Source organism: Hyla sarda, chromosome 5 (assembly GCF_029499605.1).
Source record: "Hyla sarda isolate aHylSar1 chromosome 5, aHylSar1.hap1, whole genome shotgun sequence".
Taxonomy (NCBI): Eukaryota; Metazoa; Chordata; class Amphibia; order Anura; family Hylidae; genus Hyla; species Hyla sarda.
This window is the reverse complement of record NC_079193.1, coordinates 330,583,539-330,601,958: the sequence shown is the minus strand read 5'-3', so window position 1 is coordinate 330,601,958 and position 18,420 is coordinate 330,583,539. Positions and strand designations below refer to the sequence as shown.

General features: G+C 42.7%; 1 protein-coding gene across 7 annotated transcripts in view; it reads left to right on the top strand.

The window, feature by feature from the left end:
* RGS22 (regulator of G protein signaling 22) overlaps nt 1-18,420 on the top strand; it is a 176,208-nt gene that overhangs the window by 54,359 nt on the left and 103,429 nt on the right. For 4 of the 7 annotated variants that reach the window (XM_056522387.1, XM_056522382.1, XM_056522381.1 and 1 more), the window contains exons 2-5: nt 5,301-5,329; nt 10,631-10,693; nt 13,783-13,995; nt 16,807-16,892. In XM_056522387.1, the coding sequence (XP_056378362.1) occupies nt 5,301-5,329; nt 10,631-10,693; nt 13,783-13,995; nt 16,807-16,892 (391 nt within the window). Of the gene's footprint in view, nt 1-731; nt 846-5,300; nt 5,330-10,630; nt 10,694-13,782; nt 13,996-16,806; nt 16,893-18,420 lie in introns of all 7 variants that reach the window. The other 3 variants (XM_056522384.1, XM_056522383.1, XM_056522385.1) reach the window with 2 other exon arrangements.

Genomic DNA, 18,420 nt, shown 5'->3' with positions numbered 1-18,420 from the left:
TATTGGAGCGAAGTGAAGGCTAATGTTCACCAAACTACTAGTTTGTATAATCTGCACTGAAAATCAAAAACAAATTTAATGAAAAAATACAGTGGATTTTCTGCTGCAGAAAATCTGCAGCATTTTCTCTGCTATATTGTAATACAATGTATTGTATCAATGCCAAGTTATTGATTGCAGCTGTCGAGAGGATGTTGCCTTCTATTGCCCCTATTGAGACTCCTAATTAGAGATGAGCGAACTTACAGTAAATTCGATTCGTCACGAACTTCTCGGCTCGGCAGTTGATGTCTTATCCTGCATAAATTAGGTGGGCTGGAAAAGGTGGATACATTCCTAGGAAAGAGTCTCCTAGGACTGTATCCAACTTTTCCAGCCCACGGGAGCACCTGAAAGCTGAACTAATTTATGCAGGAAAAGTCATCAACTGCCGAGCTGAGAAGTTCGTGACGAATCGAATTTACTGTAAGTTCGCTCATCTCTACTCCTAATGTCAGACCCAGAAAGCATTGTCTCAGAGGACAAGCACAGAGTCCTCAACCTGCCCAGGCTAAGCCATGTATTCAGGAGGACTGTGGGAGGAGAGGAACTCTCACCATTCATCACAACTGAGAACCACTCCATAGCAACCCCAAGTCACACACACACACACACACCCAGGAAGAAAGCACGCAGATCCTGCACGACAATCCAGTAACTGAGCTCCTCTGGGTCTGTGATTCTTTTCCCAGTCATAGGTGCACACACACCTGTCAGGACCCTCGCTATGCAGACAGACCCCTCCATTGGTTCTCCTGAGGATTGAACGCTGCCACTCACCATGGGACTGAAGAGGCTGGCAACTGGTAGGAGAGGGATGGGGTGCCACTGTGCCAATGAGCTGGTATTCTGCTGGGTCTAGTAAAGGACGCTGCGCTAATCTGTATCTAATCTGACATGTAGTCTCGGAAAGGGAGAGAGGGGGGTAAATGTTACCTGCAGACATATTGTAACAAGTAAATTTATTTCTTTTTGTTTTGCTATTTGACTGCACAGATAAAGACCCATTTTCACTGTAGAGCCGGTGTCAGAGCCCCCCCCCGGTGATAAAATATGTTGTCTCCTATCTTTTGGATAGGGGTTACCATGTCTAGGGGTGGACATCTGCAGCGGAAAAAAAACTTCTCCCCTGTTGATAGGGTATAAAAATATTTTTTGCTGCAGATGTCCTTTAAGTGAAAGTCATGCACACTTGGGTCTGTTTAACTTGTTTGGCCCAGCATAGGTATGGCACAGTATGTCAGTACAGTGACCCCCCCGACCTACGATGGCCCCGACATACGATCATTTCAGCATACAATGACCTCTCAGAGGCCATCGCATGTTGAAGGCAGCATCAACATACGATGCTTTTGTATGTCGGAGCCATCGCATAAACGGCTATCCGGCAGCGCAGACTGCTTCAGCTGCCACCGGATAGCCGTTTACGGTGCCCCGTGTGGTCCGCTGACGTCACTTACCTGTCCTCGGGGCTCCGGTGCGTCCTCTTCGGGATCCCCTGCATCGTTGGCGCTCTCCATCGGCGTCATCACGTGGCGTGCGTAGCGTAGAGCAAGGATGTCGGGGAAGCAGAGGCCTTGCCGGAGTGTCGGGGACACCCCAGGGACGCGGCAACAGCGATGAAAGGCGACATCCAGAGCAGCGGTGACGGTCCGGAGCGGCGGGGATACGTGAGTGTAACTTCCAATACCAGTGGTCTACAACCTGCGGACCTCCAGATGTTGCAAAACTACAACTCCCAGCATGCCCGGACAGCCAACGGCTGTCCGGGCATGCTGGGTGTTGTAGTTTTGCAACATCTGGAGGTCTGCAGGTTGTAGACCACTGTCCTATACTTTACATTGCACGGATCCCTCAACATACGATGGTTTCAACAAACGATGGTCCATTTGGAACGGATTACCATCGTATGTTGAGGGACGACTGTATATTGTTCTGCTGGTACGCTAATTGTATACCCCAAATGCAGGCTATTTTTAAGATGTAGCCTTTATAGCCTTAAAGTGTACCTGTCTATCAATTTAAGGGGGGGAAAAAAAACGACAACATTTTTGATCGGTCAGGGTGTTTAGACAGCAACATATTGCTAGGATGAGCAAGGAGAGAGGACCGACCAAGACAGTCCCATAGACTAATATTCAGAGTCATTCTTGGTCATGTGGCACACAACTAGAGAGAATGGGGGAGATTTATCAAAAACTGTGCAGAGGAAGAGTGGTGCAGTTGCCCATAGCAACCAATCAGATCACTTCTTTCATTTTTATAAAGAGACTTGTGAAAAATGAAAGAAGCAATCTGATTGGTTGCAATGGGCAACTGCACCACTCTTCCTCTACACAGGTTTTGATAAATCTTCCCCAATGTGTTTAGTACGCACTTCTTAATGACCAGACTACGACTAATTCAAACATTTTATTTATCAGTGTGCATTTAAACACAACGGGGGAGATTTATCAAAACCCTTTTGCAACCAATCAGATCGATTCTTTCCTTTTGCAGAGGCCTTTTCAAAAATGAAAGAAGCGATCTGATTGGTTGCTATGGGCAACTCAGCAACCTTTCCTCAGGACGAGTTTTGATAAATCTCCCCCAACAATCCTTCAGGCTCTGCTTTAACCCCTTAAGGACCCGGGCTTTTTCCGTTTTTTCATTTTCAATTTTTCCTCCTTAACTTTAAAAAATCATAACTCTTAAAAATTTTCACCTAAAATTATATATAATGGCTTAATTTTTGCGTCACTAATTCTACTTTGTAATGACATTAGTCATTTTACCCAAAAATCTACGGTGAAACGGGAAAAAAAATCAATGTGCGACAAAATTGATGAAAAAACACTATTTTGTAAGTTTTGGGGGCTTCTGTTTTTACGCAGTACATTTTTTGTCAAAAATGATACCTTATCTTTATTTTGTAGGTCCATACGGTTAAAATGATACCCTACTTGTATAGCTTTGATTTTGTATCACTTCCGAAAAAAATCATGAATACATGCAGGAAATTTATACGTTTAAAATGGTCATCCTTTGACCCCTATAACTTTTTTATTTTTCTGTGTTCAGGGTGCTTTGAGGACTCATTTTTTGCGCCGTCATCTGAAGTTTTTAGCGGTACCATTTTTGGTCTGATCAGACTTTTTGATCACTTTTTATTCACTTTTTTGTGGTATAAAAAGTGATCAAAAATGCGCTATTTTGGACTTTGGAATTTTTTTGCGCGTACGCCATTGAACGAGCGGTTTAAAAAGTGGTATATTTTTATAATTCGGACATTTCCGCACGCGGCGAGACCAATATGTTTATTTTTATTATTATTTACATAATGTTTTTTTTATTTTTGGAAATGCCGGGTGATTCAAACTTTTATTAGGAGAAGGGATAATTGAAAGGGTTAATGATTTTTTTTACACTTTTCTTATGCAATATTATAGCTCCCATAAGGGGCTATAACATTGCATTAACTGATCTTTTACACTGATTGATCCATCTCCATAGGAATGGATCAATCAGTGTTTTCGGCGATTGAATGCTCAAGAATGGATCTCAGGCTTGAAGCATTCGTTCGGCGATCGGACAGCACAGGAGAAGGTAAGAAGACCTCCTCCTGTGCTACAGCTGTTCGGGATGCCGCGATTATTCCGCGGCGATCCCGAACAGCTCCCTGAGCTAACCGGCACATTTTACTTTCATGTTTAGCCGCGCGGCTCAGCTTTGAGCGCGCGGCTAAAGGGTTAATAGCGCGCGGCACAGCGATCAGTGCCGCGCGCTATTAGAGGCAGGTCCCGGCTTCACTATGACGCCGGGCCCGCCGTGATATGATGCGGGGTCACCGTGTGACCCCGCGTTATATCGCAGGACCGGGACCCAGGACGTACCCATACGTCCTGGGTCCTTAAGAGGTTAAAGGGGTATTCCAGGCCAAAACTTTTTTTTTATATATCAACTGGCTCCGGAAAGTTAAACAGATTTGTAAATTACTTCTATTAAAAAATCTTAATCCTACCATTAGTTATTAACTTCTGAAGTTGAGTTGTTGTTTTCTGTCTAACTGCTTTCTGATGACTCACGTCCCAGGAGCTGTGCAGCTCCTGTGGGGATATTTTCCCATCATGCACAGCTCCCGGGACGTGACATCATCATTGAGCAGTTAGACAGAAAACTTCAGAAGCTAATAACTATTGGAAGGATTAAGATTTTTTAATAGAAGTAATTTACAAATCTGTTTAACTTTCCAGAGCCAGTTGATATATATAAAAAAGTTTTTGCCTGGAAAACCCCTTTAAAGTTACAATGTGTGCAAAGTAGAATGATCAAGGTGCACTGAAAGTATGGATGACCAAGGTGTACGCTTCTTGCTCTGTGGCTACACGCACTGGCTCTGATAAATACATTTTTACTTTTAGATTTGTAATTTTAGATGGTTCTGGAAAATATTACCTGCCATTCAGTAATGCAATAAAATGGATACAGAAACAGTCTAGTACACGTGTCCAAGTACATGCCATGCCTCTGAGGAAACCTGCAATATTCCTCAAGCTGTTCTTGAATGGTCATAGCCATGTGGGTACCACGATGTACCTAGAAACAATGAAAAATACTGCTTAAAGGGGTTGTCCGGCTCTCAACATGTATTCCTTATACTCACAGGATAGGTGGGCAGTGTATGATCACTGGGGTCCAACCACTGGGACTTCCTCTTATCTTGATAACAGATGTCCCAAAAATCCAGCAACTACATCCTAATGATCACTGAAAAGTATAAAGTATAAATTGGCCCAAGGAAAGAATCTCTTTCTACCTATTAATATGTTACCAACTATTAGATTGTGGTGATACACTGACAGTATGGTCCTCTTTTTCAATGTTTTTGTCTTTAGTTTTTAACATATGCATCTCACAATTGCTATTTTTTATTTTATAGCTGCTTTTTCTTGTATATTATAGTGTACTACATTGAGCTTTGCGTAATTTCCAATTTGTTACCCTATTTAAAGAGAACTGAATAGTTGCAGCACAAGTCTTTGAGTTTGTAGATAAAGTGGTATAATGCTTTTTTTCCCAATAAATACAAACCCCTTTCTTCATTCACCCATCATTTGCAATAGATATTGATTTATACAGTGTTTATCAAGCAAACAATACGCTACAATATATGAGCAAACAAGCAAAAAAAACATTATTTTCTAGAAAAAAAAAGTCAGAAAACCCTTTTAACTATAATGCATAAATATCACATGCCTAATGTACTGTTTTTCATTTGCCAGGACCACCCGACATTACAGAAGATGTTTTTGTAAGTATCTACAACAATGACTATGACTGTGATTTGTAGAAAGTGTACTGACTTCTTTTTTTTATTTTTTTTTAAATGTGATATTAGACATAATGACATTTTTTAGGGTAGGGTCACACTTGCCATACTTTCCTGTGTATTTGCTGCTGTGTATTTTTCTACCCATTGTAGTCAGAGGGTAGCAAAGTGCTTATTTTGCTACCCATTGACTTCATTGGGTAGGAGAATTCAACACTCTTGACCCTGACCCTATCTTTTAATGTTCTTAATCTCTAAGGCTGTGTTGTGGTTTCAACCTATGACAAGTGAACCCTGTCTCTCTTTTTAAGATTCTTTGCAAGCTTCTATCCCCATATGGGAATGTTATCCATACAGAGCTATATACATTTGAGTCATTGTTATGTGTCGTGCATGACCGGCCGTGGGCGCACTCACAGCCCATCTCCCTGTACTGTTTCGGGGACTGGCAGCGCCGTGGCCACCATGTCTGGCTGCGCTCGCATTCACCATGCCGACAGTTACTTACCTCTCCGCGCTCCTGTCTCCTCTTCTTCCCCTGACTGCGTGCGCATACCTGTTTCCTAGGGCACGCGCGTGCCGGCTCTCTGAAATTTAAAGGGCCAGCTTTTTCAATGGCAAATAGAGCATAAAGATCCGGCAGGGGTCAAGGGGCAGTGCAGACACTTTATAGGGTCAGCGCACAGCAAGGGCCATTTAGCGGTGTGCTAATTGGTCCTTGCTGTGCGATGACCCTATAAAGTGTCTGCACTGCCCCTTGACCCCTGCCGGATCTTTATGCTCTATTTGCCATTGAGAAAGCGTTCCATACTTCTGTGTTCTGTCTACCTGTACCAGTACCTTTGCTGCATTTTCCTGACCACTGAACCTAGCCACCTGCCCTGACCTACCTGCCAGCCCCGACTCTGAGTTTCCTTACAAATCTGTACCTCACCTCCTCTCCGCTGCCACTGTGGGCAAGTCGTGCCAGGGGTAGAGACCTGGGAGTTTGCCTGCCGCAGCAAGTCCTTCTCGCTTTACAGCAGGCTCTGGTGAAAACCAGCGGCTCTTTAGACTCCGCTCCCTGGTCTGGCTTTCACCATCGTCCACAGTGGTACAGTGGATCCACTAATCCAGCCGTTACAGTCATTTAGAGCCATAAAGACTATTGTAGTGGTCAGTAGTGGTTAAAGGGGTACTCAGCCCCTAGACATATTATCCCCTATCTAAAGGAAAGGGGATAAGATGTCAGATCACCGGGGTCCCGCTGCTGAGGACCCCTGGGATCTCCGCTGCGGCACCCACCTGTCATTACTGGACAGAGCACGCTGTGCGTAATGACTGCCCCCTCGTGACATCACGACCCGCCCCCTTAATGCAAGTCTATGAGAGGGGGCGTGATGGCTGCCACGCCCCCTCCCGTAGACTTGTATTGAGGGGGCGGGCCGTGACGTAACAAGCCGGCGGAGCCGTGATGTAACGATGCTCCGGCCCCTGTATTGCCCGTCATTATGCACAGAGCGAGTTTGCTCTGTGCAGTAATGATAGCGGGGTGCTGCAGCAGCGATCCCCGGGGTCCCCAGCAGCGAGACCCCCGCGATCTGACATCTTATCCCCTATCCTTTGGATAGGGGATAAGATGCTAGGGACATAATACCCCTTTAATGCCTATTTTTTTTAAATTGTGTCTGGTTTCTTACAATATAAGAAGTACATTTTTATTTTTGCCAAGTACAGTATTTACACAAATTTATCAAAACTTGTGTAGAGGAAGAGTGGTGCAGTTGCCCATAGTAACCAGATTTCTTCTTTTATTTTTAAAGAGGCCTGTGCACTACTCTTCCTTAACACAGGTTTTGATAAATCTCCCCCTATATATCTATATTCTTTCATCAGCATTATACAAATGCTTTAGAAACTCAGCAACTCAGAAGGCCATACTATCAAAAAATATTAACCCAAAAAGTAAAATGCTGAAAGTGGTTTGAGCCATTGGCAGTTTTAGAAAAGATTTGTCCAATCCTAAGGGTATGTTCTGAAATTCCGCCTCAGTAAAGCCCATAGACTTCTATAAGAATTCTGCACTCCCATTCACACTTCTGAATTTCTGCTTGTGGAATTCCGCAAGTGGAAATTCAGAAGTGTAAATGGGAGTGTGGAATCCCATAGAAGTCTATGGGCTTTAATTTGAGGAGGAATTCAGCGAGCAAAAATTCTGCCGTGTGAATATACCCAGAGGTAGAATTTCCAACAGGGAATTCTGTAGATAGAACATGTTCATTCTCCTGGCAGAATCCACAAGTAAAAGCCCATTGAAGGCAATGGAACTTTATTTTTCCTGACAGCTTTTAGCGGAATTGGCATGTAATTACACTGAATTTACACACTGAACTTCCTAGACAGCATTTCCTGATTACACCTACTATATTTCACACAGAAAACACAAATGGAATTCTGCTCCAATTTCATTCCCATTCCGCCCAATTCTGCTCCAATTCCAGGTCATTGAGAAGGTGGGGAAAAATTGGCTAAATGGCAGAATTTCCAGACAAACTGTCACGATTCGGCTTACAGGTAGTGGATCCTCTGTGTCAGCGAGGGATTGGCGTGGACCGTGCTGGTGGACCGGTTCTAAGAGGCTACTGGTGTTCACCAGAGCCCGCCGCAAAGCGGGATGGTCTTGCTGCGGCAGTAGCAACCAGGGCGTATCCACTAGCAACGGCTCAACCTCGCTGACTGCTGAGAAGGCGTGGGACAGAAGGACTAGGCAGAGGCAAGGTCAGACGTAGCAGAAGGTCGGGGCAGGCGGCAAGGTTCGTAGTCAAGATGGATAGCAGGAGTTCAGGTAACACAGGCTTTGGAGAACACTAAACGCTTTCACTGGCACAAGGCAACAAGATCCGGCAAGGGAGTGCAGGGGAAGTGATGTGATATAGCCAGGGAGCAGGTGGAAGCCAATTAAGCTAATTGGGCCAGGCACCAATCATTGGTGCACTGGCCCTTTAAGTCTCAGAGAGCTGGCGCGCGTGCGCCCTAGAGAGCGGAGCCGCGCGCGCCAGCACATGACAGCAGGGGACCGGGACGGGTAAGTGACTTGGGATGCGATTCGCGAGCGGGCGCGTCCCGCTGTGCGAATCGCAACCCCGACGGCCATGTCAGTGCAGCGCTCCCGGTCAGCGGGACCGACCGGGGCACTGCAGGGAGAGAGACGCCGTGAGCGCTCCGGGGAGGAGCAGGGACCCGGAGCGCTCGGCGTGACACAAACATAATTTCTCGTTAATTTTTAAGTGTGAAAACACCCTTCCTCAGGAACCTTGTAGTACATGATATCTGATACTCAAGGTCCATCAGTTATTTTATTTTTTTCACTCTTGGGGATCACCATCATTTTAAACCTATTGTTGCTGTTTTGGCTGCAACAATAAAAATGAAGGTTACCCTAAAAATATTTTGTTTCCCTCAAAAAATGCATCAGTCACAGCAAAGATGTTTACTATTATAATCTGTAAATTGGGCGTTGGAAGTTAGTTGCTAGGTGAAACTGATATTGGACTATATGTCTCATAGGTGAGTAATTACATAATACAAGCAATTACCTTAAAGACCACATAAGCTGTGTTATTTAGTGTTTATCAGCACTATAGATACCAAAGTTCTATAGGTATTTTCTATTGACCTTAGTATAATCCTTAGTCTGTTATCATTAGAGTAATTTAAGGGAATTAGTGCTACAAGGTTTATTAAGCAGACACAAAGCGACAAAGGGTTAACATTTGCTCCAAGATCTCTTTAGATACTGGGTTTGAGAGCCCAAGTGCAGAACAATTGTCTTCCAAATCCCTTTGTTTTGGGGGGTGAGGGGGAATGCTCTAGGACAGCAGTCTCCAACCTGTTGCTGTGAGTTGTAGATTTGCTACTCTAGTAAATAGTTCAAGGTTTTATACTGTGGAGATCATACACTGTGCCGTACTTTACACTGATAAAATATAATAAGGAGTAAATCCAGTATATACATTTATTTCTAAAAAGGGTACTCCAGTATGAAGCCCTCCCCGCCATACAGCTGAATGGGAGAGGCGGGATGCATAGAGATATATGGAGGGGCGTGTCAGCCACGGCATCATACTGCGGCCGGTGCGCCTCCTGCACGGGAGAGCCGCGGCAGAACTGGGGCCCCGTTCAAGAGATGGTAGGAAGTCCCAGTGTTCGGTCACCCCACAATCAGACACTTATCCACTATCCTGTGGATAGGGGATACATTTTTGTTCACTGCAGATTTCCTTTAAATCCATTTTCCAGAGCTGCCGGCATATAAAAATGAGTCTGGTGGGAAAGTGGCCCAGCCCTGAAGCAGTTAAAGGAGTTGTCTGCTTCAGATATCCATTTTTTTTCATGCATCTTATTATTATTATTATTATTATTATAATATTATTATTCTACAGGCCACTCAATAAATGCCAGGATGCCTTGGGTCCTCCATAACCTTCACAGCTGTCCTGGAAAACTGATAGAGGTTCTGAGCAAGAAAGGCCACTTTTATAACTCATAATGGGGGAGATTTATCAAAACCCTTTGGAGATGCAAAGTTGACCATAGCAACCAATCAGATCGCTTCTTTCATTTTTCAGAGGCCTTGTTAAGAATATAAGAAGCAATCTGATTAGTTGGACTGGCCAGCTTTATCCCTCCACAGGTTTTGATAAATCTCCCCCATTATGAGTTATAAGAGTGGCCTTTCTTGCTCAGAACCTCTATCAGTTTTGCAAGACAGCTGTGAAGGTTTTGGAGGACCCAAGGCATCCTGGTATTTCATAAATGGCCTGTAAAGTTCACAGGCACCACGTAATACTTTTTTTCCCCTGTGGTGGCACTGTAGGGAAATTCAGCACTTGCTGTCATGTTTCCTTGCACACAATAACTGATCAAAAGTTGTTTGGGCAGTAAGGGACCCTGTAATCTACTTATTTTTGGCTGATTGTCCAAAGCAGAAAACCCATGTCGGTTCTGATAAGCAACTAGAGATAGGAGTGTAGAACAATATTTTTAATGCTATATTTAACCAAGTGTGTTAATACAGAAATGTTGATCCTCCTTCATTCCACGCCCGATGGATAGGGTAAAAGTGCATAAAGGATGTCTATATGGTGACAGACAACTCACTGCAGAGAAGATGGAGTATTATATTATCCTATCTTTTATTTGTTGGCATACCTGTTAGTGTTTGCTATGTTCTACAATCAGCTCTGACAACGAATACTGTGGTTTACATTTCATCACACGCTCTGTTTTCTTCTATTTGCATAGGAGGATTTCCTAGTAACAGACAACTTGCTTGTAGATTACTTCAATGAATTCTTACGTCTACCAGTAAGTATACACTTAGGAATATTCTAATATTGCTCAACCCCCTGCGCCTATTCATGTTGTAATGCAATTATTCACACATATATAATACCCTTACTGGAATTTCTCCCTGAATCAGTGGGATTGTTTCAGTAATATAATAATAATAATACAGTAATGCTATAACAATTTAATGCGGAAACAAATTACACTCAAGACCTGTCAGCAGATATAATACCTGTGTGGTGTAGGTGACAACTCCTCTGTAATGTTTGTTGTAGTTGATACTTGCATTCCATCACCATATCACAATATCTACTTAACCCCCCCCCCCCCCGCAGACACCTGCCCCCGCGCAAAGCAACCACTGGGTTGTAGTGGCAGCCGGGGGCCTAGTAAAGGCAAGGTGTAGTAGCAGACTGCTTAAGAGAAAAGGGATGTCTAGCACTTGTCTATATTTAAATTATCTAAACTTAAAAAAAATGCATGATAAAAGAGATATCCCTTGACACATTTTGGACATGCTGTAATAGGGGATTGCTAAAATGACAGTTCACTGCATTACATTAGTATTGCAGCATACCATTCGACCAATCACATATTCAAGACCCTAAAAGTGTAATAAAAATTTGAAAAGATTTTATTAGTAGTATTAAAAAAACATTAAATTCCAACATCAAAAACTCTGATATCACCGCATCCAAACTTTCAAAATCCAACATTATGCCAGAATGCATTATTTTTGATCATCTTGCTTCCAAACACATGAATCAAAGAGCAACCAAAAATCACTTCCAACCAATGGTATTAAAGGAGTACTCTAGTGCAGAGTATTCCTGCTCCGTCCTGCCCAGGCTGCAAAATTAATGAAAATGTACCATCACTCACCTCCCTGGGTTCCCGCAGAGCGCCACTACAGCTGATCGGTCCTCCGGTACATCCTCTTCATACTTCCATGTAAACGAAGCGTCACATGGCGCTCAGCCTATTATGGCCCGAGGCAGAACATCGCGGTGGCCGGCGATAGGCTGAGCACCATGTGACGCTTCGTTACACCCGGAAGTATGAAGAGGATGGACCGGAGGACCGATCAGCTGTAGTGGCGCTCCGCAGGAACCCAGGAAGGTAAGAGATGGTTCATTTTCATTTATTTTGCAGCCCAGGCAGGATGGAGCAGGAATACTCTGCACTAGAGTACTCCTTTAAAGGGGTAGTCCAGTGGTGAAAAACGTATCCCCTATCCTAAGGATAGGGGATAAGTTTGAGATCGCGTGGAGTCCGACCGCTGGGGCCCCCTGCGATCTCTCTATATGAGGCCCTGGCTCTCTGGCCAGATAGCGGGTGTCGACCGCCGCACGAAGCAGCGGCCGACACGCCGCCTCAATACATTGCTATGGCAGAGCCGAAGATTGCCGAAGGCAGCGCTCCGGCTCTGCCATAGAGTTGTATTGAGGGGGCGTGTCAGCTGCCGCTTCATGCGGAGGTCGACACGCCCCCTTCCCGCGGGCTGTTGGGGCCCCGTACAGGAGATCGCAGGGGGCCCCAGTGGTTGGACCCCCCGCGATCTACAACTTATCCCCTATCCTTAGGATAGGGGATAAGTTGTTCACCACTGGACTACTCCTTTAATAAAAATTTCAATTAACCCCATAAAAACAAGTCCTCACGCAGCCCTGTAGACTGGAAAAATCTAAAAGTTATAGGGGTCAGAATATGATGAGGGGCAAAGGAACTAGTTTTATTTATTTACTAGCTGAGTACCCGGCTTTGCCCGGTTTTTCCTTCCTAATCCTTGGTGGGGAGGAAAATCAACAAAGGAGGAAGCTTTTGACTTCATATCCCATCCCCATATATTGTTGCCATATCCCAACCCCATATCCAGTCTCCATATCTTCTCCTCAAATCTCAACCTCATATCCCGTCCTCATATCCTGTCCTCATATCTCGACCTCATATCCCGTCATCATATCCGGACCTTATATCCCGAACTCCTATCCTGTCCTCATATCTCGACCTCATATCCCGACCTCATATCCCGACCTCATATCCCGACCTCATATCCCGTCCTCATATCCCGACCTCATATCCCGACCTCATATCCCATCCTCATATCTCGACCTCCTATTCCGACCTCCTCTCTTTGTGAGATGGGGTGTGGCTTGCAAGCCGGATTGACACATTCACCAGGAGATGCAGAGCGGAGCTTGTGGAGTAAGGTACTGGAAGTCCCATATACTCGCATGGGACTTGAAACAAAAACCCATCTTTTAAGTAAGGGTGTAGGTAAGGGTTAACTTAACTATCATATCTTTTTATTTGACATATAAGTAATATGTGTACCAGGTATTATTGAAATATCTCCAGCCGTACGGAAGTTATGTGGGAACATACATTTCCCATTGATTTGCATGTGACTTTAAACGAAAACCCCGACCCTCACAAATGGGGTAGTTAAGGGTTAAATTAACTATCCTATATTTTAAGTGGACACATCAGTAACATGTGACCAAGTATTATCGAAATATCTTCAGCCTTTTGGAAGTTATGCAGTAACATATATTTCCCATAGACTTGTATGGGACTTTAAACAAAACCCCCGACCCTGGCAAATGGGGGGTGAGTAAGGGTTAAATCACCTATCCTATTTTTGTTGTTGACATATCAGTAACATGTGTGCCAAGTTTCATCTTAATATCTTCAGCCGTTCGGACGTGATGCTGGAACATACACACACACATACACACATTTTGACCCCGTAATAAGTGTAACCGTAAAAAAACAATGGAACTGCATATTTTTTTTCATTTCACGACACAAATATATATATTTATTTATTTGTTTGTTTTCCTGATATATTACATGGTAAAAATGAAGGATGCTATAAAAGGGGTACTCTCGTGGAAACCCCCCCCCCCCCCTTTTTTTTTTTTTTTTTTTTATCAACTGGTGCCAGAAAGTTAAACAGATTTGTAAATTACTTCTATTAAAAAATCTTAATCCTTCCAGTACTTATTAGCTGCTGAATAAGGCCTTAGGGAGTCTAAATATTCAATGAATTGAATAAGTAAATTCTAGGCAATGAAATGTTTGTTTATTGTGTCACTTTTTTGCAGACTTTTACTGAAGCGATCAAGTTCAACAAAATATATGGAGTTTTTGAAGTGATCAGTAATGTCCCTGATCACTTGGAAGAGCACATTAAAAAGGTGTTACATGATCACCAATCTCCGAACCCCATCTACAATGCATCCAGGAGTGTCACTGGACAGAGCTTGAAAAAATACTCTCTTATTGATATAAAAATTGACAACAATTATAATGTAATGGTAAGTGACATATTTAGGGTAACTTGTATATTTACAGGGCCTAATGGCCTTTAAAATTTTTATTTATTTCTTTCTCACGTTTTAATAGCCATAACTCTTATTTTTCTATCTACAAAGCCATATGAGGGCTTGTTTTTTTGCAGGATCAATTGTACAGTGTAATGACATCTTTTTATAAAATATTGTGACAATATTTGTGAAGTGAAATTGCAAGATTTACTACTAGGTTTAAAAAATGTTAACTTTTTTCTTTTAAAATGAGTATGCTTAAAATTGTCCTGTTCTGACACCTATAACTTTTTCATTTTTCTGCCTATGGAATTGTTTTGGGGCTGTTTTTTTTTTTTTTTTTTTTTGTGCCATGATCTGTACCAATTTGGCAAAGATTGGACTTTTCTATTTACTTTTTGACAATTTTTCTGAGATTTTTTTTTGTCGACGCAATTCACCATACAGGATCAATAATGTTATAGTAAAATATGCGGTGATATCAAACATTTTTTATTTATTTTTCATTTTATTGTTCACATGTACTGCATTGGTCCAGTTGTTAATATGTACTGCATTGATCCAAGACAGCCTGTGCAAGCAGTGTGTCAATATCACTGATTAATGCTATGCTATGGCATAACATTGAACAGTGAAAGCAATTAATTGCTTATAATAGTCCTATGGGGACTTATAAAGGCAAAAAGGGATATGAATAAGCTCATTCCCTAATATAATTTCTACTGTAATCACCTCACTTTACCCATTTTTTTTAAAATATAAATATGTTAAAAAAAAATCATAAAACCATGAACATATTTAGTATCGCCATGTGCGGAAATGTCCAAAATATTATAATATGTTTATTAAACCACACGCTGAAAGGAGTAAACCAAAAAAAATACCAGGCACCAAAATTGACTTTTGATCAGTGAATATCAGAAAATAAAAATTAATAAAAAGGGGACCAAAAGTCTACTTATCGCGTACTCAGTGATAAGTAGAAGTTCATTACTTTGTATATATTTAGGGTTGTTTTATTGATGCCAAGTATATGTTGTTTTTTATTTTTTGTGTATACCCCCTGCATCCCCGATCCTTAAAGGAGATATCCAGTGGTGAACAACTTATCCCCTATCCTAAGGATAGGGGATAAGTTGCAGACCGCGGGGGTCCGACCACTGGGGCCCCCCACGATCTCCTGTACGGGGCCCCGACAGCCCGCGGGAAGGGGGCGTGTCGACCCCCGCACGAAGCGGCGGCCAACGTGCCCCCTCAATACAATTCCATGGCAGAGCCGGAGCGCTGCCTTTGGCAATCTCCAGCTCTGCCATAGCAATGTATTGAGGGGGCGTGTTGGCCGCCGCTTCGTGCGGTTGTCGACACCCGCTATCTGGCCAGAGAGCCTGGCCCCCATACAGAGAGATCGCAGGGGGCCCCAGCGGTCGGACCCCCCGCGATCTCAAACTTATCCCCTATCCTTAGGATAGGGGATAAGTTTTTGACCACTGGACTACCCCTTTAAGGACTCAGGGCGTACCTCTCACCGGCGGAGAACGGGTCCCGGGTTGCTACAGGCAGCCAGGACCCACGGCTAATGCCGGGCACGGACGATCGGTCCGATGCCCAGCATTAAGCCTTTAGACGCCGCAATCAAGTTTGATCGGAGCATCTAAAACGAACGTAAAAGAATCCTGGCAGCTCAGTGGAGCTGATCGGGACTATTGTGACAAAAATGCGATGTCCCGATCAGCTTACAGGATGACAGGAGGGTCCTCACCTGCCTCTCCATTGTCCGATCCGCGATCTACTGCTCCATGCCTGCTGATCAATGTGTAAACATTTTTTTAAACTAAAAGTTCATTAACCCCTTCCCTATTAAAAGTTTAAATCACCCCCCTATAAAATAATCATATGTGGTACCGCTGCATGCATAAATGTCCAAACTATTAAAATATTAGGATAGCTAAACCACATGGTTAGCATTTTTGGTCACTTCATATGCCATAAAAATATTAATAAAAAGTGATCAAAAAGTCCCATAAAAACATAAATGGTACCGATAAACTACAGATGACGGAGCAAAAAATTAGCCCTCATACTACCCCGTACACAGAAAAATCTAAAAGTTATAGTTATATCATAAGATGCCAATTTTAAACTAACTAATTTTGGTGCATGTAGTTTATAATTTTTTTAAGTATTAAAATAAAAACTATATAAATTGGGTATTATAGATGAGCGAACATACAGTAAATTCTCGGCTCGGCAGTTGATGCCTTATCCTGCATAAATTAGTTCAGCTTTCAGGTGCTCCCGTGGGCTGGTAAAGGTGGATACAATCCTAGGAGACTCTTTCCTAGGACTGTATCCACCTTTTCCAGCCCACAGGAGCACCAGAAAGCTGAACTAATTTATGCAGGATAAGTCATCAACTGCCGAGCCGAGAAGTTTGTGACGAATTGAATTTACTGTAAGTTTGCTCATCTCTATTGGGTATCCTTGCAACTGTATGGACCTATAGAATAAAGATAAGTTGTAATTTTTACCGAATATTGCACTGCATAGAAATGGGAGCCCCCAAAAGTGGCGTTTTTTTTTTTAAATGTAATCCCACAAATAATTTGTTTTTGGTTTCGCCGCAGGTAATATTATAAAATAAGTGATGTCATTGCAAATTACAATTGGTGACACAAAAAACAAGCCCTTATATGGGTCTGTAGGTACAAAATTGAAAGTGTTATGATTTTTAGAAGAAAAGGAGGAAAAATCGAAAATGCAAAAACGAAAATTTGCTGATTATTTAAATTGCTTGTTTTCAAGTGTTTGAATCGAGAACAAGGAGTTGAATGGATAAAGAAGGAAAGACTTCCAGCATTCCTGAAGAGTGACTGTTACTTTGAATACAGGTAGAGTAAAATAAAAATACTATCACTATGACTGTAAGCAAATATAATTTCATCTGCAGGTAAGGACCCATCCACATCACATTTGCCGCTGTTATACGGTGGCATGCTATCAATGACATATTCTGATAAATACTACGACATGCTGAGACCAAACACAGTCTACTTGTAACTATGTTTGGTCTGTTTTACGCTGGTATATATTTTGGCACAGAAAAGAATGGTCTATAAGGGGACAGGATCTCTTTAAGTACTGCATTTGAAAACTACAGAAGTACTCATGTTTAAAAAAAATAAGCACTGCTGTACATATCCACATGTCTAAGGGAAACTGTAAAGGTATCTTACAGTAGTCATTGATATTATTTGTATTGAATTGTTTGAGATTAAATAAATGTACATATGGTTTTACAAAATAAATTATATAAAAACTATATATATATATATATATATATATATATATATATATATATGTATATATTCTGCTTTGGGTGGGTGTGCGGTGTAACACTCGTGGTTCAGTAGACAGGAACACTAAGGTGCTGCTGGTTTTCACCAGAGCCCACCGCAAAGCTGGATGAACTTGCAGCAGCAGGCGGCACCCAGGTCGCCACCCCTGGCACGACTAAACAACACAGGAGGCTGAGGAGGTTCGAGGCACAGGTAGGATACGGAAACTCGTGGTCAGTATAACAGAAGGTCAGGGCAGGCGGCACAGGAGTATAGTCAGGAACGTAGCAGGAGGTCAGTAGGCAGGCGGTAAAAGAGCAAGGTCACAAAACAATGAGGTCAGAAAATGGCAAGGCAACACACAGGAACGCTTTCTCTCAGGCACTAGGGAAACAAAGATCCGGCAAGGGTATGTGGGAGGTGCAGAAACTTATAACAGTGTGACAGGTGCAACGAATAACTATGGGCGCACTGGCCCTTTAAATCTTAGAGCTCCAGTGCCCTAGGAGGCGGGGGTACGCGTTCCGGAGCTGAGAGGAAGCAGCAGAGGACAGAGGTGAGTGACTGGCTGGGATTCGCATTCACGTGTCCCGCGATGCAAATCCCAGCCCCGCCGGCTGGGGAAGAGAAGGGGACAATGTGCTCACGGCCAGAGTGAGTGGCCGGAGCGCAAGTTGTCACATGCGGTTTGGGATATGCCTCAGTTTTTTTCTGTAAAGACATATTGACCTATGGATAGAACAAACGTCCATATGTATTGTCTTTAATTTATTTATCTATTTTCCTCTTTCATTCATCTTTATTAATGTTTTTTTCATTTTGAGGTTACGTTCACACGTGTGTATTTTTGCTGCAGATTTTGCTGCCCATTAACTTCAATGGGCAGCAAAATCTGCTGAAGCAGATCAGCAGCAGAATATACGCATGTGTGAACGTACCCTCTGAAGGAAAAAAAACATTAATAAATATTAATGTGGAAAATAAATAAATAAATTATTAATTAATTTATTATACTACTAGATCAACCTATTTGTAAAAACTTCTTTGTAAAAAATTTCTATTTTTTGCAATCTGTCAGAAA